This window comes from Fulmarus glacialis, unplaced genomic scaffold (genome assembly GCF_000690835.1).
Source record: "Fulmarus glacialis isolate BGI_N327 unplaced genomic scaffold, ASM69083v1 scaffold39786, whole genome shotgun sequence".
Taxonomy (NCBI): domain Eukaryota; kingdom Metazoa; phylum Chordata; class Aves; order Procellariiformes; family Procellariidae; genus Fulmarus; species Fulmarus glacialis.
In genome coordinates this window covers 1-24,824 of record NW_009218190.1, presented here as the reverse complement: position 1 = coordinate 24,824, position 24,824 = coordinate 1, and the positions used below count along the sequence as shown (strand labels likewise).

The window sequence follows — 24,824 nt, the reverse complement described above, 5'->3', positions numbered from 1 at the left end:
GTCCTTCATTTCTCAGCCTCTCGCACCCGTGTGCTTAGTCACGATAAGCTCCGTGATAAGATCACGAGGAGCCATCCATCCCTGTGTCCCTACCTGTCAGAAGTACGGCGGTGCCTACCCCTGCTCTGAGATGGGGAAGGGGGGATGTTTAGCAGGTTTAGCCCTCCCTTGCCTCATGCTATCCATGTTACAGAAAATGCATTGCAACGTATTTTTGCTAGAGGAGGAAGTAAGAAGTGGAAGCAGTATGGTAACGTTCAGTGGTTTCATCCTGTAAAGTGGGACTAATGTTTTCTCTACACTGGAGGCTGCTGAGAAGTTGTGTGTGGTTACATCGTTGGACTATACCAGCAATCTGAAAAGTCTAATACTATGTAGATGCATCCCTGACTTGAGTTTTAAAGTGAGCCTGGGTAGTACAGATATAGTGAGCTTCTGTTCTTGAGTGTTGAGATAAAGCTTGTTGCATCTATCAAGCTTTTCATTAGTGTCATAGGTAAAGTAACTTTTCTTTCCTTTTGAGCTCACTAGATACTTCTTAAATTGTAATTAAACGTTGCATAGGAAGTTCTGCATACCAGTATATGAGAGTTAAAATGCCATTTGCATTGATAGAAAAGGTATGCTAAATTTTTGGAGTATTGACTTCATCTGGCTCTTCTAACAGGACTTTTTATACTATTAAAGAACTTTATCAATATTATCTTACACAAATCTAGTAGCTCTTCTCTAATAGAGCTAGTTCTGGTTGCAAATTTTCCTTATCTCCACTATATCCCAAGAGACTGAATTTGGTAACATCCTTGGAAAAAAGGAAAGCTGAAGCAAACTAGCTAGATAAATGAAAAGGTGTAATCAAGAGGTTTCTTATAAGGTTCCTTCCTGAATAGCTTAAGCAAGTACTCTTACTGGGATAGCACTGCATCTTAATCTCATTGGCTGTCACTTTAATATTATCCAAGCTACTTTAACCATAAAATATACTCTCTTAATCTGAAATAGTCTGTATATTTAATTGCTTTTGTGCACGTGTAATATACTTAGACTTTTTTTGAGTGTTACACTGTCACTGTGTACAGTAACCAAGGAGAAGATATTTGACAACTATTGTTTCAGGCACATATACTCATCTCTAACACGTTTTTTCCATGCTGAAAGTAGTCAGTGTGTCTCCTAGAATGTGTTTATCAGATTTTTTGTGAAACATTCTTTACCAGGTTTATCTGTTTCAAATAGCTGCCCAACTTAATGTCCTCTTGTGCTGCCCATGAGGATAGGAAATAGTTCAAGTGTTTGAAGTTTACTTAATCTATCTTAATCCTTTCTTTTCATGATTTCAGTCCCATTTCCTGATAAACCAACACATTCTAGACTACCAGGAGAACTTTCTCATAGCAAAATACAATTGCAGAAGTGACATTCTGGGTTAGTTTGACAGATCTGCTTGTACACTTCTTGCTGATTGCCACTTTATGAGCCAGATCAGCAGGATGATGGTAGTTAACATCTGTTGAAAGCCTAAGCAGTCTGGAGGTTTGGCCACAAGGTCCTCTCTGTAGTTTGCACCCCTTTCCTCATGTGAAATTAATCTTTATGAATACATTTCAGTTAGTTCTGCTAGGTATTATCATAAAATCATTTACTTTCTCTCTTCCTTTAGAAGGAAAAGAGAAACTTGCACCCATGTAAAAATGCTTCCTGATACTAGTTCTGGAGAAATTTCAAACTGGTGTGAATAATTTTTTATCTGAATATCTTACCTCTGAGCACAAGTATCTATTTAATGTTGTTATAAGAGCCTTACACTCACTGATTTGTCCTACGGAATACAGATAGAAGATCCTTTCTTCCTTTTGTCCTTTTTTCTTCCTTAGAATTTGTATATCTTGTTTTCCTGATTGGGAGTGTAGTCAAACCTGTAGGGTACACCTTCGGTTTTCTTTGCTACCCAAATGTAAGGTCTGGTACGAACAGTGGGTCTTAACAACATGGGTTGTTCACTAGAAGAACTCTACGAGTTTTGAAGGGGTTAGAACTGATATGATCTAGCCATCATAAAACTCAGCAGATAATAGATACCTGGATGCTGATTAAGGTACTCTTGATGCAAATAGCTAGTGCAAGATACAAAGCACTAGAATTATACTCCTGCTAGATGGCTTGTCCATTATGAAGGATGAGAAAGAGCCTCCATCTAAATGGAAAACATGCTACCAGGGAATCCATGTGTAATAATACATTTAGGGGTTGCATACAGCTTCTTTAGTTTGTGTTTTGATGGGAGATAAAATTGTTCTGAGATGCTGCAGGTGACCTTCTGATTAGGGGCTGCATCACTTAAATGTGGATGTGGCTTACGTGACAAGGCTGTTGTTCCACCTGGGCAGTGCTACCATTAGCTGCTGCATTGCAGAATGGGTAGTGTAGCAGAATGTAACTGAGCTGCAGGGTTTTGGGCTTATGTTTAAATAAAGGGTGGATCTCTTGGCGTAAGGGTTTAAGATGAGATTACATTGCATGCTGTGTGATCCACCTTGTGTGTGGGAAGTTAGATCTGGTAGCCATTCCTTGGTTTTTTGCATGAAATGTCTTGGGATGCCATCTTTCTGCAGTTCTTTCAAATGAGTAGTGATTTGAATCCAGCCAGAATTTCATGGGATACTTTGTCTTCTAGGTCTAGTGAGATTGATTTTTATTCATATAAGTAAAATAACAATGAATTGTATAAGTAAGGCATATGTCAGGTAAACATAAAGAAAAGATTGTAGGGATTTCATGTTCATGGAGTAGAACACTGGGAAGGACTATCTTTCTATATTAAACCATAGATGAGGATTTTAAGAGTTGTTCTTCTCTAACTGAAGAAGTATTAGTGTACTAATAGCCTTGCTGTATCATTAGTAAAATGTGTTCAAATCTGAGACCTGTCTGTAAGTAAATTGCATCAAATCTCAAATAGAAAGACGTGCAGGATTTGTTCTTATTTTTCTTCTGTACTGTATCAATAAATAGCAAATTTGACAGGTGAGAGGTAACAGTCCTTCCCTTAGCTAGCCATATTCCAGGTATCCTTGCGCTGGATGGTCAGGGTTTCAGGGTTACTGTTTGCAGCCCACTGAAGAGAAGGATGATTAACAGTATTGATACTGTTTTTCCTTACTTGCTTCATGTTCTTGCCTATAAAAGAAACACTTTTCTAAGATTGTGTTTGAAGACACCTTCCTTTCCTTATTTAGTGTCTCTTGTATTTTAAGACTGGAAAAAGGACATGTTACTGTGTTTTTCGTCAAGTTAATGAATCCACCCAAATGCCTAGGCCTTGCTGATTATTACTGTTATTGCAAGTTCAGCTCCATTCTTCCTTTGCAGAATCTTGCCTGCTCTGTCATATTATATCTGTTTGGAATAGCAATTATGCCATGACTGTCCTTGTGAAGTCTCTAGCGTACATGGTCACTAAAATAACTGCATATTTCTGTGCTCAAGTATTGGGAAAGAAAAAGCAGGGGAGAAAATGAACAACGTGGAAACGTTGAGAATTTAGATGCATGCAACTTCCTGTGGCATGTGCATGTGGAGCAAAAGTGAGAGTAAGATATAAAAGGCCTTCTGTGCTTTTACAGGCGGCCTACTGAATTACTTGCAGAACTTCGACTCTTCAGTTTAGAGTAAATGTGTATATTTGGCTGTAAATTAGTGCAAAGAAGAAATGGGTAGAAAACTGTGCTGTAAAGGACTAGAGGGACTGTAGAACTTCTCACGTAGATACAAGGCTAATAAATACAAATGGGCTCACTTGATTTCTGTTGGACTACCATTTCTGTCTTTCATCTCGGATGTAAACCTAAAAGTGCTTGTATTTTGAAGTGTTAGGCTCTAGCTTTCAGATGAGGATTAGTTAAATAATTTGGAGACTTCCACTGAGTCAGTGAGCTCAATGAGACTACATCACGCACAAATGGGGTTTAATTCTGCATAGCAGTTGACAGAATGTTTCTGTACATGAAGTTGTATAGATTTTTAAATTAGGCTTATGCAAGTCTCCATGTAAAAGAATGACTGTATTTGTTGAAAGGACCTGTAGGAAGACAGTTTAATTTTTTAGCAGCAAAAAAATGTGGTAAGCTTTTTGCCTATGATGTATTAGGAAAAAGCTAATTATTGCTAGAGAATGCTAGTGGCTCAGTGAAAACAGAATGTGATTGTCCAACTGTGCATTAAATATACTTCATTGTATTTGGACTTTCACAGGCAGAAAGTGGACACTATAATTTAGCTTGTTGAAAACCATGGTCTTCAATTAAAACAACACACTAGTAAGTCATTTTATGAAACATGTGGGGCAAATCGGTCCCTCAGGTCATCTTTACTAACTTAGTATAATTAGGATTCCAATTATTTTGTAATCTGTAGAGGAGTTATCATTGTCTTGCTTGAAACAGTCACTCTTCAGGTATGTGCAATTAAACAACCTGTTTGTTTTGACAGCTTGACTCTGAATACTGATCATGGGGACATCTTACTGGATTATTCAAAGAACCTCATTACAGAAGAAGTGATGAAAATGCTGATGGAACTGGTAACTCTTTAAAATGTTGAATTAATAAACCAAATAGTTTTTTTTTTAAAAGTTAACTTTTACCCGCAACTGATTATTCTAGCATTGCTTATATACATTTAGCTCTGAATTTGAGAGACCATCAAAGTTAAAAGGCTGTTTTACAAATCTTGGCGCTGTTCAAAGTCTTGTATTGTCCTTTAGCCCCAAAGTACAATTTTTCAATGCGCAGATCTGTTTCTTGTGCTCACTGAAAAGATTTTTGTCTGTGTAACAGACCAGCTGGCATATGGCACTGTTATTGAGTCTGCAGTAAAATTAAGAGAGATTCATATAAAGTTGTAAGAGAAGATGATGTCTTCTATACCTGCAATTGAAACAATACTTCATATGTCATGCAGCCTTAATTTTGAGATTCATTTGCAGTTGGGTGTATTTTAAGAATGAAGTTTGTGTTGTTAACTTCAATTTAGCATGGTGTCCCTATTTACAACCCTTCCTTAACTATTGGTTCAGCCAAAGGCTTAGATCAGATAGGACACAGATTTTTAAAAAGGGAAGATCTAGCGAAAATAGGCATAGCAAAATTACCTTTGCTACTCTTCAGTTTAAAAAAAAAAAATTCTGAGCTGGTACAAAGAATCATTAATGAATCCTGTAGCAGTATGACAAGATAAAACTGATAATTAAGATGGATTCATTGCATCTTGGTCATTCAGCACATGATACTGTGTAACCTCTTAAGGAAATAAACAGCCTGCATAAAAATACTTGCTTTAAAATTGGAGAATCAATTTTTAAACTAGAATCTAGTCGGTCTTTTAATCTAATATCATAATTTTTGTTTCATTGTCTTACGTGGTAAATGTTCACACTCTCTAATGTAGCTGGACCTTCGTAGTGCATGTTAACTTCCTACTATTTTTAAGAGGAATCTATTTTTACATTTCTCAGGCAAAGTCAAGGGGTGTGGAAAGTGCCAGAGAGCGCATGTTCAGTGGAGAGAAGATCAACTTCACTGAGGTAAGGCTATTTCTGTCCATGTTTCTTTCCTCTCAGTTGTGCCTAAATATTATGGATGTTCATGCATCTGTGTAAGAGAAGTCTTGAAAAAACTTACTCTAATTGCTACTCTGAAATGCTGAGTGGTTGTAGCGTTTGCTGCACTACTTACATAAGAAATTTTTACAGCTCTGACAAAAAGACAGAAGAAAGTGTGTGTGAATAAAGCTATTCAGTCCTCCCTTCAACACACATCTTAATTTTTTTAGAGATTCTGGTGGTATATTTTTTCTTGTCTTCTCTTCCCTCTTTTGTAGAGAGGAAGATGAGTTAGATATTGCAAAGGGCATGGAGCAGAGTATTGCATTCCAGGTATCCCTTACATGCTTTTGCCTAATGTCAGTGTTCATAAAGCTTAGTAAACTGCCTACAAAGTTTTAGTGAGGATTGTGTAAGACTTTCTGCTTTGGGTTGTTGATGCTACTTATCTTTGGGTACATTTAACAGTAGAGACTGTAAGCAAACTTGGGAAATTAGCCATCTATTTCAGTAAGAGGATGAGTATCTTCCTCTTTCTGCAGATCTGAAGGCTGTGATTATGGCTAAATCTTCACTAAAACATACAGAAAATCAACTGTACCTTTTTTCTGAAATTAAAAATAGGGTGAAAACTGGAAACACAACAGTACAGTGTGATTATTATTAGTCTGCCTTAAATATTTAAGGCTATTTAGTATGTTTGAGGTAAATTCACAGAAATCAGTATTTCCTTTGACTTGGTTATTGTTTGATTTAGCCTTTGCACAAGGTGTTTGCTTAAAATAACTCAGCAGTTGGACATTCTATTGTTTGTGAATGCTACACGTTTGTAAAAGTGCACAGACAGAAACAGATAAAGCTTCACTGGAGAAATGGTCCCTCCTCCTTCTGTATTAATGCCTTCAATTCAGAGATGTAATTCTAGCTAGTAAAAAAAGGAAGCAGGAAAAGAGGGTGATAAGTCTTAAATCTACCTGGAGGATTGTTTTCTCAGATATTGCCTCTCACTAGCCTCATGTAACACAAATTATTACAGGGTTAGCCCGTCTCTGACCATATATTATGGAGTTACTCTTCATTGTCTACATGAGAGCAAATGTAGCAGCTGAAGTCTTCTCAGAAGGATGCAATTTTCACAGAAAGTACTTAAACACAATCTTAAACAGTGATGTGTTTGGCTTCTGCTGCTGGCTCCCTATTTTGCTACTGTCTTGATAGAGCAACTTCATGTAGCAATTACCTGCATGATGAGTCTAGAAACATCTTTTTAATTATCAGGCTGTTTCTCATTTACAGTCAGAAGTTAACTTGGAATTAGATTTGATTTGTTTAATTTTTTTCTGTTTGTATAGAATATCAAATCAAGTTGGTTTGGCTCTGGAATATGAGCATGTGGACAATGTGAAATTGTCATGAGACCTTAAAAACAGGATGCTGTCAAACAGCATGACTGAATAAACCTAAAGCAATAAGACAGAAGAGAGCTGCTTAATGGCAAGAACTGACTTGTCCACTACTCTTATTCTGATGTAGAACATTTTTTAGCTATTTGTCTTAAGTATTTAAGACTTGACTGTATTTGGTGCTGCAGGCATTAGCTGTGTTGTGTGTGCTTATGCGGCAATTCTTTATAGTGCACCCAAGCATGTCATTGCTAGGTGTTTGTCCTGGATGAGTTAAAATGTGCAGCTTGATACGGCACAAAAACAGTGCATTACAAGGTAATTCATATCTGACCAGTCATTATGGGGACAGTCTTCATAGCCCACCCGATATTTAGAAAATACTTCTGTGTAAGAGTAGACATCAGGTCAAATATTGACTGCTTCTCTTGATCAAGACAAAGCTTCCTTCCAGCCTGATAGTGAGCAGTATTTACCAAATAATACCATTCCATGGCTGAGTGTTGCAAAAAAATTGCCTCTGTTCACCCCAAATTTAAGTGGGTACACTTTGATAATTAGCAACTGAAAGAGCTTTTTTGTATTCCAAGTCAGTAACCACAAACTCAATGATTTTTTTGAATTAGCATTTGGTATTTAAATCATAACTTGGCAATTCATATTGTCTGTGTTGTCTTTGTCTCACAATGCCTCTCACTGTAGTGAGGAACAATGAGGTGGAGCAGACTAATTTTTTAATTTGTTCATTAGAATTGACTAACTCCTTCATTCTAGATTAAAGCTGTTAAGCTCCTGAACAGGCAAATCACAGGCCAGATTTCAATGATTTGACTTGTGTATAACTGTGGAGAATTAATATAATATGGTGCATGTTAACAGATTTTTTTTTTCTCATAATACAACTACCACCTACATATCTGGTGTGCAAGTATTCAGGAAACATTTAATTGTGGGCAGTGGGTAGAATAATGTGGCTATTGTATTCCTTTTTTGTCAAATGTTTAATACATATTTGTCTCTTCCTATATGAAATGGATTACTCAGGATAATTGAGAAAATGCCAGAGAAAATAACTTTGCCTGCTTGTTGTTATAATTGATTTTCAGTATCATCATTAATGGGAAGCAACTTTATCCTTGTATACCTGAAGCATGCCAAAATAATTAAGATCACTGAGTGCTGAATATTGCTGAATTCTGAACCTCAATCATTAAGTGCTTTTCAAGGGATTTTGAGCTTTCTTTTCAAAGTAAACAAATTAGCTATTTGTTTACTTTGCACATTACATGCTTTTGTAAGCCCTCTGCACTGATTCAGTGAAGTGAGAGGGTGATTTAAATAGCTGGTGATGAGTATGTGTATATACATATACACACACAAACTACTGCTCTACTAATTCCAGTTAATCTAAAGGATTTTTAAGTCTTAAAGATTGTACTACCTTCTGGATGAGGCACCCGAGGCCTCTGGGTATAATTTGGAAATGGCTTCATCAATTTTTTCCCTTCTTGTTTCAGAACCGAGCTGTGCTTCATATTGCTCTAAGAAATCGTTCCAATGTGCCAATACTTGTAGATGGGAAGGATGTTGTTCCAGAAGTAAACAAAGTGTTGGACAAAATGAAACACTTCTGCCAGGTATAAAGTACCACTGTAGCTTATTTTTCATATATTTGTTCTATACCCAGCCAGGTTGTAATATGTGTATTGTGAAGCATTGATTGTAGGCTGGTTCACATGAATTATTGTGCCTTTGTTTGAGGTTTATAATAGTTCTGGCTCAAGCATGGAATTGGAGCTGGTTTTAGTATGATTCACTTCTCCCTCTCTGTTCCCAGTTGGGTTTTTCTTTAATGGGCTCTCTGGATCTTGCTCTTTTAGCAGTAATCTTGCATTTACTTCAGAATTCTTGTAAATCATTAAGGTGCCATTCAAATATTGCCTTATTTTGTCTTGCTGATTTTTCAACTACTTGACTCTATCAAGTAGAAACTGCTTAAAATTTCTGTATCATCAGAAGAGAGGTAGAAGCTCCCAGCTTACTTGCACTTTGATTATGCTCCACTTAAATAGCTTCTTAAAGATCTTTTAAGGTTTTAGGTCAGATTCCTTTGATTCTATTCTGCTTGCAGCTTTAGCAGCATGAAAGTTTTTTGTTCCCTAGTTAAATACAGCAGTTAACAATTATCTTCAAATATCATTAATTGTTCTTTGATTCTCTACATCTTCAAAATGCAGGCATCTGTCAGATCAGTGGAGGAAATGCTCTGAAGAACTTCACAGAGCACTCTAACAAAGTCAAATTTATATGTGATAGAACTAATCTGTAAAAGCTCACCAAATACTTTTAGTGCATTTTAAACATGGCTGTGAGGAGCTGGACCTGCTTGGTTGCTATTGTGAGTCTTATCCAGGTGGTAGTGGCCAGTATCACTGCCAACTCATACTTGTTAACTTATACAAAATGAGCCTGGATTATGTCCAGTTCCTAATGGATAAATACCAAAACCACAATAACTGACACTAATTGGTCTGAATTTGGTAGTTTCTTCAGATAACGTAAGAATTGAATGGCCACAGAAATTCAATGGTCTGTTTTCCACTGTAGAGTTTTTAGCTGATTAAGATTTTGGTAGTGCAAAACAAGAGTTTTCACTGGTGTGACCCTCTTTATTGCTAGATGGTTTCAATCATCAGAGCCTGTGAATACCACTTTCCATGCAGATGTATCTTCTTTGCAAAATAAATCATGTTAAGCAGCTCCTTTGGAAAGATTAACAAAGATGCTTGTTTCGGTCAACTCACTTAGGCAGATGGGACTTTAAAACTATGGCAACATCATCTACAGGCTACAGGAATGGTGTATACTAAAAATGGATTTTCCGTTCGGAAAAACAAAAAGCTTTGACTTAAACATCTGTAGGGAAGGAGAGCAACTATCAGTGTAACCAGGTGATTTGTTGTAGGAAAATTGCTTTAGAATTGGGGAATGTATGTAGAAGTGTGCATGATACTAGAAAGATTCCTTTTGTGATTGGAACAAATTTAATGCATAGGTGGTACATCATGGACAAAATTCAATGCAGTGTTTTGATATTACTTCATGATTGTAATTTTGCTTGTCAGAACTCTCACTAACTGTTCAAACAGCAAGAATAGAGCAGAAACCTGTACTATGTGCTGTTAAGGTGAAGCCCAGAAATAAATCTTAATGCAAAACATACATGCAATAGAAAAGCTTTTTGAATGTTTGGTTTGCCAATAAATCTCTATTTCCATGGCTTTATTCATATTTTAATGTCTTCCAGTTTAGTTAGCGAAGTTCCTTCTAATTAAGGACACCTAAAGAACTCCTTCAGGTTCAGATAATTGTCACAAATAGTTTAATGCCCAAGATTTTTTCATTTTTAGCTTGATTTCTCTTGTCTTTGCCAACACTCTGTTGTAAATGCTATAGCAGTCCACACAAAAGGAGAGTTTGATCTTGCAGTGTGTTTTTAAATATGTGCATTAGATTTACTAACACTTAATGAAGTGTCATCTTAATCATAACGAAATGTCTAGCGAAGAAGGTAGCTTTGAGTGTAGGCTTTAAAGTCTAGAAGCTTGAAAGTTGTCTTTGGAGACTTTCTACGACAATGCCTGAAAACAGCCTATTTCCAGTGTTAGAATCACTAACTTCAGTGTAAGTATAAAATAGTAATTGCAATATTTTTTTGCCACAGAGAGTCCGTAGTGGTGAATGGAAAGGCTACACTGGAAAGGCAATCACTGATGTGGTCAATATTGGAATTGGTGGCTCTGACTTGGTAAGCTCCTGACTTCTATACATCTTCCACATCTTTTTGTGTGTGTACATTCTTGCAATGAAGATAAAATCTAATTGTTGCTTCTATCCAGGGCCCTCTGATGGTAACTGAAGCTCTGAAACCATATTCCAAGGGAGGCCCTCGTGTTTGGTTTGTATCCAACATTGATGGTACTCATATAGCCAAAACCCTGGCTGAGCTTAAACCAGACACTACGCTCTTCATCATTGCATCAAAGGTGTGTCTAATACAAGCACTGGGGTATGACTTTCTTTAACTGTAAAGGACTCAGTCAGAATAGAGATCTGTCCACAGGAAGATCTAGATCAGGGACTTCTAGTGTGGACTATTTCTGAACAGGCCTGTTGTGATTCATCCTAAACTTGCAGTAAGAACTTGTGTTGCTACTGAAATACTTAGGGATCCAGAAGTCAAGTGCTGAAAATGGCTTAACCTAAACAAGTAAGACACGTGAGCAGTTTCAAGTTTTCTAGGGTGTATTTCTCAGTCAACACAAGTTTAAGCTTTATTCACAAAAGTTTATTTTACTGTACTTCTTTGTGGGTGGAATGTAGGATCCTGTGTAGTTATTTCGTTGAAATTCAAGATCTTGTTTCATTCCTTACTCTTATTTAAGGTTACTTTTGGTCCTTTATCTTAAGTACAGTGTTACTTGTTAAGTGTTCAGTTTCTTGCATTAATGTTTTGCATTAATGAGTTGCATGTAGTTTGGGAATCTTCCCTCTGTTTTAGGGTAGTAACAAAATATCTTCACCTAAATAACTTAAATGCTGAGTTCCTTGAGCACTATAAATACAAAGCTTCTTTACTTACAAAGAGGTAGAGATAGTCTGCTGGTAGCTTATAAGATGACACTTATTTCTGAATATGGACTTAATAGCTGCCTTTTAAGTCTTGCCTTGCTAATAACTTATTCTGTAAACATAATTGCTAGCTGCCATCTTCCTTTGAGGAATGCTTCTGTCTTAGCAGAGGAAACTGAAGACAAACTTCATAGTTATGTAACTGGGGTTGCCTTCATTTGTAAACCACAGTAGAACCTTTTTGCTGTTGAAGACAGAATCTGCAACAAATGAACATGTGTGTAATGCTGGCCATGTTCTATGGCGGTGCTCATTATCTTATCTTGGCAATACTGCAGCTAAGCAACAACTTGTGGAGTAATAAGGAAACTTCACAAAGTAATACTGATGGTCACTTTGAATAATTGAGTTCAAGGATCACGGTTCAAAGGCTTAGAAGACTGCCAAATTGCAAGAGTAACACTTCAGTTTCTGTTTGCCAGACTGTAGTTAGATAATTGGATACATTTGGAAGAGGATGAATGGCATTTTTTTGTTTTCCGTAACAGGCTTGTGTTTCATAATGAAATATTTCTGGAGATGGATGAGAATAGGTTGAATCTAGTGTTCATCCTTAAAGCTAAATTTTGATGGTTGAGTAAATCAGAATGGTTGTAGATATTTGCAAAACTGCATGACTGAACTTCTGTGCACACTTCATGAAGCAGGAAAATTTTTTCCTCTAATCAGCAAAACAAAATTATGGCAAGAGTCTTAGCAGAAATGAGTGTTCCTACATGAAAAAGTAGGAATTGAAGAACAAGAGGACAATCCAGCTAGGTTATCCTGTTTTGATGCTCAATTAGTTCCTTTTTAGCTGAATGGTAAAACTTCATATTTAGTAAAAGACTAAAGTAGAAAATTTCAGTCTCAAGGTTTGGGGGAGGGAAGGTAGGAAATGGTGAATAATTATTTTGGTTCCAGATATATATGCTAGTTTAAAACTAGATAGGTAAATCTAGAAACACTAATCTTTACTGGATTGATAAGCTTGCTTTTTTGCTGAAATCTGGCATCAGCTGTCTGTTATGAACATCTAGAGTCAGTCTGCTCCGATTATCTGGAACATACGATGTTTTAGCAGCCTGAACTTGTTTCAATTTTAAGTACAGTGTTTTACATACTTCCTTGTTTTGATGTGCAGACTTTCACCACCCAAGAAACTATCACCAATGCAGAAACGGCTAAAGAGTGGTTCTTACATGCTGCTAATGATGTAAGTCTAATATGTTTATGTTACGTAACAATGCAACAGCTTTTTGTTGTGCAGTTTCTCCCTGGTCATTCTGTATGCTTTAGAGCAGAGCCAATAGCTGCCCAAATGTAAGCTGTATAGCTCAGCAAATGCTGTACATGTAACATTTCAGTGCTTCATGATTAGTGACAGGCTATTATGTCTAATCAAAGTTATAAACCCACTAGTTTTTCATTATAAATGATTGTCATGCATTGTTCCCCCAAATCCTGCCTGTTAAGTAATAGCGTAGCATTTACCTTAGAGCTGGCTAATAATTTGGTGGAACGACTGACATGGAAATCCAAGAATATGGTGTTTATGTGACGTTGCCTTCCACTTCTTGGCAAATTTTTAAAAAACAGAAATGAAGCTATGGTTGGAGTGATATACTGACATTTCTATGGCAGCTGGCTGTGCTATGAATAGAAACCTTGTATTTGGCTCATTCTCTCCTATTCCTAACCTTTAAAAGAAAAAAGCAGATACTGCCTGCTCAGGTTAAGATGGTCTTTAACCTGTTCCAGTCAGGGTAGCTGTCCTTAGTTTGAAAGCTGGGCTTTGAAATTCCTCATTACGCTACTGTTGCAGACAACTCATCTTCGTTCACCAGAACACTTACTGAAAGACCAAAGTCTAAATCTGGAGCTTAAGATTTATCAGTAATTCCAGTTGTCTTGATCTTTTGACCCTAGCCAGAAGGGTAACGCATGTACAACAAATTCCATCTGCTCCAAAGTGGTGTTAGTGATGTTCCAAACTGATAACATACTTTTAAGGAAATAGTGTGCTGCTTTAGGTAGTGATGGCTTCCAGAGGGCTTCATGAGAATATTATCAGAATATTATCTTCAGACAGGCATGCTGCCAAATCCCACATTGAATGTGAATAAGATGATTTCAAGTTGATAACACAAAAATAACTGATGATAGTCAACAGCATTTTTTAAGGGTAAATGGTACCAGATCAGCTTTTTGATCAGAAATCAAAATAATTAGCATTCTAGATCTAATAATCTGTTTATTTTTATTAAGCCTTCAGCTGTGGCCAAGCATTTTGTTGCCTTGTCTACCAATGGTGTAAGTATAACAAATCTATTTTGTTTCTTTCCTATATACCTGTAAGATAGGCTTCCTTACTGGATTTTAAAATTAGGCTACCTTTTAAGACACCTTCTTAAAGTGTGTCTTTTATATACCAATCGTTAGCCTTCGTCTTGAAAGGAAGCGTATTTCTTCTACTGAAAATAACTGAAACACTTCCAGAGTAACAAACTGTAGCAAGATTGGTCCTTCATTATAGGTATGTGCTTTTTCTGCTAGAGCCTTAATACTGAAATCAAGATACTTGAAATGCCTGTCCTGGCACTAATGAGTGTTACCTGTAACTGCTTAGCTGTGTGTGAATGCAGTTGTGTGAATAAATATTACTCTCCTAGACTCCTCAAGTAAGTTCTGAAGTGAAGCAGGTAGCTTGTGTGAATAATCTGTAGCATATGATGAGCGTAATATACCCTGATGTGGCGTTTCATGCAAAAGTATGAAGTAGAAAGACCAATAGCAATTAAGAAAGATTGCCATAATTGAGAGGCTGTCAGATACGGCAGTGTGAAGTTCCTTTCTTCCATTCTTGTTCTGTTAAATGTAAACTGAATGTCAGTCCAACTCTTAACTATATTGCCACTTAGATTGATGAGAAAATGAGTGTATGTCATTAATTTTATTTGAGGTTACTGAATAGTGATAGTGATCTCTGGAAAAGAAGCTATACTTTTTTTCTGATGGATGCTATGTATTTTTAAAATAGAGGATTAATTGGGGAATTGTGTATTTAATAGATATGCAACTTGCGTTTTTTATTTGCTAGACATAAAGCTTTTTAAGAATGTTGGTTTTACTTACGGTGTTCTTACACGCTTTTTTGTTCTAGCCTAAAGTTAAAGAGTTTGGAATTGACCCAGAGAATATGTTTGAGTTTTGGGATGTAAGTAAATGTCTAATGTTGTGTGGTAGATGTTAACTGTTAGAATAATCTAGCTTGCTTCATAAAATGTTAACTAGATGTCAGGAAACTGCCAAAACCCCTAAATTATAGTAGTTACATTTTCTGTACTGAAACACCTGAAAACTCATAACTAAAGGCAAATTGAGAACATGTCAGGCAAGCAAAACAGTCTTGTTTCTTGGCCATTCCATTAAAATCCTGCAGTCAAAGGTCTGAAGAGGAGCCTTCTGTATTCTTGGCTGTCTAATCAGCTGTTGGGTAACAGGAGATACAAGTCTTAGCTTATTCCTCTGTGTAAGTAGTTATTATAAGCTGTGACATTTGACTGTTGGGGTCTACTGTATGTAATCTAGTCCTAAAGGTCAAACATCAGAAATGGGAGCTTAATTTGATATTTTATAGCAGATGCATATTTTAAGTATACTGCCCTTAGTCTTGGCCCTTATACTTAATCAGAAACAGGTTGGTTTATGTCTCATTGACTATGTGCCTGACAAACTAGATAATTTCTAAACAGCAGCTCTATTATCTAGAGCATTACCTTTCCCTAGATAGTGTCATAATCTTGCTGAAGCAGGCTTTACCTATAGAGGAGTGATTAGGAAAGCTGCAAATCTAGTGTTTGGAAGTGAACTGGAATCATCAAGGGATCTGCTTCAACAGATGTTACATAAATTGGACAAGTGGGATAACATTAAAGTCTCAAAAAATGCATACTTAAGGATTCATTAGGGGGCTACTGTAAGGTGCAGGTTCCCTTGATCATGCCATATAATGTGTAGTGAATTATCACCAGAAAGAATACTGATTTTGCTGAAAATAGTCTAAACACATGCTGCTATTTCCTAATAGTTTGAATAAGTTTGAATTTATAAAAGCCTTGCACATCTCCTGTCTAAACCAATCTCTTGTTTTCAGTGGGTTGGTGGCCGCTACTCTCTGTGGTCTGCCATTGGTCTCTCCATTGCCCTGCATATTGGTAGGTATTCCTATGATGTAACAATGCCAAGAATTAATCTGTTTGCTTCAGGAATATAACTGAATGCATTAATGATAGTGGATTGTGGATCAGATTTGGGGCAAATACTATTTTACCTAACCTACTCTGAGTGGTTGGATGTTTGTGCTAAAAACCAATCTGTAATACAATGGAAATGTTAAGATTTTAGGACGGTAAATGTAGTTTTGGAAATTACCCATACTTAGATAGAAATAGTCAAATTGCATCTCTTAAGTCACTTGCATAGCCAAAAGTGCCTGGTTTATGTAAAGCCATGTCAGTGTTGAAATAGACCTTGCAACTGACATTCCTAAAGTATTTAAGAGTAGGGTATTTAGTTTCTGTGAGTACATGCACACTAAACATTAAAATCTTACATCTCCAGTTCTGTGTACGAACTCTGTTTAGTATTGTTAACTGTATTTAGTATTGTTTCCTTCTCCCATTACTTCCTTTTGTCCCCAGTACTTGTTCCTTTGGCTATAGGGCCTGATGATACAGGAATGCTGTTTTGTTCTGCAGTTGATTATGGAGGAAACAGACCCTCTAAATTGATCCCCACCTACTTGTTGTATTGTTACGGGATAGCATTGATGTTTCTGATGCAGATCTCAAATGCAGCTGAAGAGTACATAGTGAATGTCAAAGAGCTCTAAGAACTGCTATTTCTTGGTGAGCAGGCTGTTCAGCAGCCTTGCATTTGTTTCCTCATCACTTCTTTCAGATATTTAAAGACTGAAACCATAATGTCATTTATTTTTCTAAGTAAAATCTGGAATTTCCTTAGATGGAGGTTAGAAGAAAAACATCGGTTTTGGTGTTTTTGGAATGATATGAATAGAAGTTTTCATGTGTTGAAAAACCTATGTGATCAGCAGAATAAACGTCAGTCAGGCACTTACTGTTTTGTCTGCAATTAACTGTTCATCTCTGCTGTCAGACAGATTTGGTGCAGACTGCTGACATGTCAGTCTATCTGCACTTCTTGCTCTTAAGTCCTTCATCTCCCAAAGCTGGCTTCTGACCATAGGTAGAGCTGCTGCTTTGAATGCCGAACACTTCACCACCATCTCCATTTTTTCCATATGAGAATCAGGATTTCTGGCTTTGCAGGAAAGGATGATATTAGTTAAACTATTCATTAGTGAAAATGAATGGTGATTTAAATAGCCTAATTATAGAGCAAAATAAAATCAGGTGAATTGTTAAGAGAACAGGGAAGTGGGGGGAACCTTTCTCTTTGAGAAGATGTTGTTACAGTTGTTTCTCCTCAGAGCAACACAGAAATCCCTGCCTTGCTCTGTTTTTTGGGGATGTCTCTCCCACTGCGACTAAGTGACTAAGTGTTCAAGCTTGCTGAAAACTATGTAGGCTTTAATACAGAGCCTGGTTCTAATGCCTCTGTTTTCCTTCCAGTTGCTCATTCTGCCTGAATGGGGATTTTAGGCAAAGGTTTTTGAAGTATGTTTCATGAAGTTGGACTTGCTCTGAAGTCCAGGCTTTAATCATAACTAAATATATCTGGCTTATGGGATGCAAATTTCAGGAGAAGTCAAAGTGCAACTTTAAACTCAATTAGTAGTTGGGAACCTTGCTGCATACAAGGAATTTCAACTGTTTTACGATTGTGTCTACAAGAAAAATCAGGTTTGAGTTATAATAGTAAATACAAACTGACCTTTTCCCTTCTTAGGTTTTGACAACTTTGAGAGCCTGCTTGCAGGAGCCCACTGGATGGTGAGTGTGGGATGCCTATTTCAGATTTGCTCCTCTTAACAGAGTTATTAGTAAGATAACTGAAGGCAGGTTGGTTTCTCAAGTTCAGCTCCCCATGTCCTCTCAATGCTTCTAAAATAACTGCTTGGGAAGCTCTTCCTGGATCAAAACAACAATAAAAACAATTTAGGAGTTGGGAGAGATGACGATTGCTTTATGAAAAGTGTAATTCTTTTCCTTTGTGTCACATAGGATAATCACTTCCACACTGCCCCACTGGAGAAGAACATGCCTGTTCTGTTGGCCATGCTAGGGGTGTGGTATATAAACTGCTATGGGTGTGAAACACATGCCCTTCTGCCCTATGACCAATACATGCACCGCTTTGCTGCCTACTTCCAGCAGGTAAGGCTCAGGCAGAGTAAAGGTTTCAAGAGGCAAATATGTAGATATGCTTCTGTCCTGGTTCTAGAACCTGAATGCATGTTTCTAGGTTGAAATTGCAATCACTTAAATTCATGTAATCAAGGGCCTAAAGAGACTGGTGCCAAGACTGATAATCAGCTTATTTGGTCAGTTAATTTAGAGATTTTTTTCCTCAGACCTCCATTATCTTGGTGTCCATAAATTAAGCAGCTATATCCCTTATACTTACGAAATTTCCATAAATGAGCAGCACTCATTACAGTTGAAGTATGTGTGGAAACTTGTACTGATACTGTGTGGTTCTGCAAGAAAGATGATACTGCCCTTCCCTTCTTTTAGGGTGATATGGAATCTAATGGCAAATACATTACCAAGAAAGGCTCTCGTGTGGACTACAGTACTGGCCCCATTGTGTGGGGAGAACCTGGCACCAACGGGCAGCATGCTTTTTACCAGCTCATTCATCAGGGTAAATTGAAACTGTTTAATACCTTGTTTTGGAATTAAATTCTGAATGGCTACAAAACTGGAAGAGTCTGCAGAATTGACACTGATTTAGAAGTTGGGCTCTTATCTAACCTAGCATCACATTGCTATGGTGCTCTTAATTAGTGGCTTTAGAAGGCTACAAGATGCAGGCTTTAACTCTGCAATAAGGAGTGTCCACTAAAGCTGAAACTACTGAGCCATATTGTCACTTCCCACTGCTGTTAATTAAAAAAAAAAGCTTTTTAAAAAAGCTTTTTAAAGTGGCCGACTTCCAGTAACTCTGAAAATGGGGTTAGAATTGAAGATTTTTCTAAGACTTTCCTGTTGCAGGGTTATTAACATGGCTTTTTGTACAGGAACTCGCATGATTCCCTGTGACTTTCTGATCCCAGTCCAGACCCAGCATCCAGTCAGAAATGGCTTGCATCACAAGGTAATAAGTTCTTTGTCAGGACACCCATATTTTCTTGTGGCTGAAGGCACTGAAGCTTATTCAGTATTGCAGTGTGCATGATTTCTAAATGTCCCTTTGAAACTGTGCACATAGGCTCTGTGAACATTCACAATAGGTTTGAAAACATCTAAATTATTATTACATATTATATGTAATATATGTAATACAGTAATATTTTTGTTCTTGAAGAAATTTCAGCCAGTTCTTGAGGCAGGTCAATGATGTGGCCTGTTGGCCTACTGAGGCTGGAAAGAGTTAAGCAATTAAGTATTTGGAGAGAAAATTCCTTGTAGGAATTGTAAAGAGTGTAATTCTTGCAGAGTAGGAAGAAGCAAATTCTCAGAGCTGATGAAAACTTCCTTAGAGATGCTGTTGCAAGTCTTAAACTCTAGGATGAAACTTAGTGAGTATACTAGGATGGCTAGGGTGATAGCCTTCTACACATAGACATTTTTTAACCAGTCCAATTTTTTTAGTTTAATGTATCATCCAACTAAGGATTTTCAGTGAACCATGTCTAACAATTTTCTTAAGTTCCATAGGTGGAAACATGTCCAGGTCTACTGCTTACGGCATACTTCAGAAAAATCATGTTTCCTCACTAAATTTCAATCTTGTCATGATTTCAGATTACAAGTGCTATTTAAATGGTGCAATAGTAATTTTTTGTAAGTAACACCAAGTACAGGTAAAAGTTTTAGAAGATGACTTTGCAAAAGAGGGGGAGTAACATACATATCTACATTCAACTGTAGATACAGTAAGAGTTTATCTTCAGTGTAACGGGTAGGACCGTTACATGAATTTGCAAGCTAACATTAGGCAGGGAATAGGAAACTAAAAACTTCTACTGTATCGGTAGGGATTGGTATATGGTATGCTGTGAAGATTTTCCTTCATATAGAGTAAGTACATCTTAGTTGGTTACCTTTGACCAATCTTTGCACCTGGCTTTCTGTGCATATGGCGTAGCATGGGATAAAAGTATAGACTATACTCGGTGAAAGGGGTGTGTGAAATCCTGGCTCCTTTGTTCTCCCTGGGAGGCTTGCTGTCAATTTCAGCAGGGGCAGGATTCTGCAAAACAATTCTGGTTGTCTTTGGATACATGCACTATTAAAATAGTAATCAAGTCTCCTGGCACTCTGAGGTAAAAAGCAATAGCGGGCATTATACAGTTTAAAACTACTGCACATTTTACTGCCATAGTGTTAAAAACAAGAGTTGTAACTCTAGACTAGGTCTTGGTCTAGATTCAAGCACTAGGTATCACTATTCCAGCTAAGGAAACAGTAGCTTGAGTTGTTTTTATTTCTACCTGCTAGATCCTTTTGGCCAACTTCCTTGCTCAAACTGAGGCTTTGATGAAAGGAAAGACTGCTGATGAAGCTCGTAAGGAACTTCAAGCAGCAGGACTGAGTGGAGATGCTCTGGAGAAGCTTCTTCCCCATAAGGTAACCAAGCGTTGGCACTTGACAGCTTTTCTCTAGTTAGGTACTGTGGTGGTGAGGGCTTTGTGTTGGTCTGCTTGATGGAGTTTGCTAATGGGGCAGTGCCCTCCGGTGGCTGTCAAGTGCTACTGTCTTGACAGCATGAAGGCTGTGTTACAGGTACTACTACCTTGTCAGGTCTAGTGGAGCAGTCTGTGAATGGCACTCCTGCTAAAGCATGCTGATCTGGAAGCCTTTCGAGGCATTTCAGAAAAGATGAGCTTATGTCATCACTGCCCTTGGGATATTTTTCTTCTTCCTGTAGCTCATAGTAGCCAGTAATGGTGCTTGGAGATAGTTTTGCCATGGTGTTTGTAATAAAACATGAAAATAATACAATTTTATGGTTGAAGTTGTTAGCCTTTAAAGCTTTCAGGATTTTGTATTTGCTGCTAATACAAATAATCCAACGTGGGCTATAAGGAAGATACAAACTGCTGGTTTCTGGTGTGAGTTTTACAGCATAGTAGATAACAATGTAACTCTTGTTTTGGAAGGTCTTTGAGGGAAATCGGCCAACCAATTCCATTATGTTTACAAAACTCAACCCATTCACTCTGGGAGCCATCATTGGTAAGGAAATAGATCTCTCATCTGTGGATGCTTGTTAAGACTTTCTGATAACGTTTATTGATAGATTTTTTTTCTGCTTATACAGCCATGTATGAGCACAAGATATTTGTTCAAGGAATTGTCTGGGATATTAACAGTTATGACCAGTGGGGGTAAGTCTCTTTTGGTCTGTTTCTTGTGTACTTATTGACCGTGGTATTCCTTAATCTGTCATGACTTAGAGAAAACACAATGAAAAAATAAGTGTTATACTTAGAGCAAATGATTATAGGGTAGTTTTAAATGAAAACAGATTTTCTGGGGATAAGTCACCATGTGTACTTGTTCAGCTATGCATAGTGACTTCGTAGATACAACTTCAGCTAAGGATGTTTGTTTAGTTCGATTTAAAAAAAATACTATGAATGCAGAAAAGAGGCAGAAATAACAAGTAAAATAGTCAAGCAGGCTGAACACATGCTCTGAGAATTAGAAAGGGAAAATAATTTCCCTTGTAGAAGGAAGAAAGAATTATTTTACCTCTAGAAACATTTAGTAGGCAGTTTGAATAGCATCTGTTAAGCAAAAGACTGACCACCTCTTAATTTTCCTATACTGGAGATACAAGAACATTCTTGGCAGGTGTCTTCATGTATAGGAGCCCTAGATCTAATGCAGGCTGCGCCTGTGATCAAGGTTCATGGTAGAGCTCCATGTAGAAAGCAGCAGCTTCACAAGCAGTTTGTCACTTTGTCACTTTTAAAAATGGAAGACTTATTAAAAGAATCTGATTAGCTTCTGATTCTGTAGTAATATTAACTGTACAACATACTGTATGAAGACATGCAGGAGAAAGAGGGATTGGGAAATGAGTAAGATTTTTCAGTTGAAACCTGCTGATGCTGTGAGGGGTTATTTGGAAGAGAAAGTTTGCTCTACAGGCCTAGAATAGCAGTTCACGCTGAGCTCTCTTAAAGGCTGAAGAATAGGTCTTTCTTTGTATATGTTTTCTTAGAGCTATGCTACCCAGCAAGTTCTTTAACTAAAATATCGTAGTAGAAACTGAAAATGGAAGACTGTCTAATAAAAGCTGATATCTGCTATAAACTCTGAAATCAGGAGTGGGGTAGGAGTGAGTACAGCTTATACTGCGACACATCAAAATCTACAATGGTATCCAAAACTAACTATGGAATGTGGGGATGCTGTAGAACCAGCCTAGTTTCTTGCAGCTGTTGGAATATTCTAGATTCTTACCCTGTCTGTGGCTGTAACTCCTGGATAGCATCCTGTAGTGTTGGGGAAGGCTTCCAGGCCTGCAACTTGGCTGTTGTTTATGGTCTTGGTGCTACAAATCAGTGTTCTGAGTGATGTCATGTTCAACAGTGAACAGTAGCAAGCTGAATGCATTCTGCATTGCGGCAGGCTGCATAACACAAGAGTACCGAAGGGGAAAAGACTCTGCTTAACTCTTAAAACAAAACTTTCTCTTTTTAGACATCCTGTAATTTGAGAGCTGTCTGTTCAGCTAAGCAGCTGTGAGAATTCCAGTTGTGCATGAATGGCACTGAGTTGAATAATATTAACTTTGTCAGTAATTTGTGAAGGGAAAAACATTCATCATAGTGTTCACTGTCAAGTTACTTTTTACTGGCACCTATTTTTAACATCAATGGCTTATAGTAAATACTGTAAGTTGTTAGCACTAATGTTTTTCTTCTTTCTTCTGCTTTTATAAATGCAGAGTTGAGCTTGGAAAACAACTTGCCAAGAAAATTGAGCCTGAACTGGAGTCAGATGCTCCAGTGACATCTCATGATAGCTCAACAAACGGGCTCATCAATTTCATCAAAAAACACAGAGCCTGAAATGAAAGATTTGGAGGACATCGACAATCTAACCACCGAATACACAAATCTGTTGTAGTTGTGCTTTCTTAGCCACCTCTAACAAAAAAAAGCACTTTACAGATGTAGCTTCTTCACTTGTTGCGGTTAATCTTGTGTCAAGTGTTTAAAAATGAAAACTAGTTTTGTGAAACCCAGAGATTGTATAGTTGCTTTCTATTTTTGTGGCTGTTGATCTGTAAAGTGCAGCTGGTATGCAGCTCAGTTCTTATCCCTCAACTTCCTTAAAGATGATCACGTACTGATTAGAAAATAAAAGGTATGATGGATGAGTAAAACTTCTTCACTCTGTATCTTTAAAGTGCAGACCTAGTAATGTTTGCCTCACTGACTGTGTAAGGTCCTCTGAAGCCAAGTAAATGAACTTCTGTCTTTTTGGACTGGCTCTGCTGTAACCTGGAATCTAGAATGTGTTTAAAGAATCAAATCTACAGCTGTAGATTGTTCATATTGCATGATTTGATGCATTTGAGCAAGATACAGATTTTTTTTTTTCAATGCTACTGTGAAAAGGAAAGTTTACTAATGTTTGGTAAAAGATCTCTGGATTTCTCCATAAGCTATGGAAGCCCTATGTGGACAGCTATCCAAAAATGAAGAAAGTTCCTGGAGTGACAGTGGTATCTTAATCTTCCAAACAGTTTTCAAGAGTTTGTGAAGCATAAGCTTGGGATCATTTGCAAAGAAATGTATTTTTGGTATCCTCCAGAGGCAGTTTCTCTCACTCTTCTTAAATCAGCATTGTTCCAACTGTTCCAACAAAAAAAAAAAATAGAGAACTTAACTATTTGTAAACAAGTTGCTTATATCCTCTTTTATTCTCTACCACTGTTAACCCCTCTCTGCTAGCAGACTGGCATGCTGTGGCTATTGTTCTGTAACACCTTTAATAAAGGTAAGACACAAGTATTGAAAGGAAAAATAAGATGTTAACTGTGGTTCTCATACCCCAAACTCTTCATGCCAGATGCTACTGTGGCTTCAAAATCTGAGCTTGTAACTCTTAATGTACATTTGCTGCACAGATTCATTGGCAGGATCTCGCTGCTGTGGCACACTAACAAATCCATAGTGCTTGACAGCCTGGCTGCACGGATTTGAGTTGTTTAAACTCAGGCTAAGTATATGTAGTGTTTAGATGCTTTGCTTTTGATCAGCTTTATAAAGCAATTTCTCCACATAAAACATGGTCACAAAAAGAACCCACTAGAGGGAGGCATCATATTCTCATATGAGGTTTTAAACCTTTCATCCAGCTGTGTAAAAGCACGTGCTAAAGCACAACTTCATCCTGTTTCTATAGAGGTAGGTGTGAAGTGAGGTCGTCTTGTGTAGATGCCTCTCATGACTTGAATGGTAAAGCCCCTTGTTCCATCTCAGTGCTATTGTTTCACCTTTTGTCTGTTCCTCTCTTGCAAATTAGACCCCAGCAATTTTTCTTGGAGAAGAAAAGAAGCAATATGTATTCTCTAACTCTTTGGTTCTTCTCTAACCTTGGTATTGTTTCCAAAACCTCTTTTTTTCCTTGCAGAGAGTTTACTGATGTGAAATGTAACACACCTGATTATAACACATCAGCTGTTTTTGCTACCACCCTTTAATTCAAAACAAAGCAGGGCAGCAACACCGAAAGATCAAGACACTGTTTCTGTGTAATGAAACAATACTTGTGCAGTGGGGTTTTTAGACTCAGTCCTCAAGGCTTTAAAAGAAACTGTTGATTTTGGAAGCATTTCACCATTTCACTGGGTAGAACAGCAACAGAGGCTGTGGATAGCTCTCTAGGATACTAACGAGTCTGGGTGTCTAATTTTCAGAAACATACCTATGGAAGAGGCTGCTGTTCCCTACGGAGAGTTGACGTTAATTACGCTGCACG

General features: G+C 37.4%; 1 protein-coding gene across 1 annotated transcript; it reads left to right on the top strand.

The window, feature by feature from the left end:
* Nucleotides 1-4,488: 4,488 nt before the first annotated feature.
* Nucleotides 4,489-23,251, top strand: GPI (glucose-6-phosphate isomerase; the record flags this gene model as incomplete). The annotated part of the gene is made up of 17 exons (XM_009579967.1): nt 4,489-4,579; nt 5,513-5,581; nt 8,520-8,639; nt 10,727-10,810; nt 10,902-11,048; nt 12,818-12,889; nt 13,942-13,986; nt 14,837-14,890; nt 15,830-15,890; nt 17,605-17,648; nt 17,880-18,032; nt 18,393-18,522; nt 18,899-18,975; nt 20,322-20,450; nt 20,984-21,059; nt 21,145-21,211; nt 22,783-23,251. Coding segments are annotated over 17 exons (1,543 nt in total), but the record flags the coding sequence as incomplete, so codon positions are not given.
* Between the last annotated feature and the right edge of the window lie 1,573 nt (nt 23,252-24,824).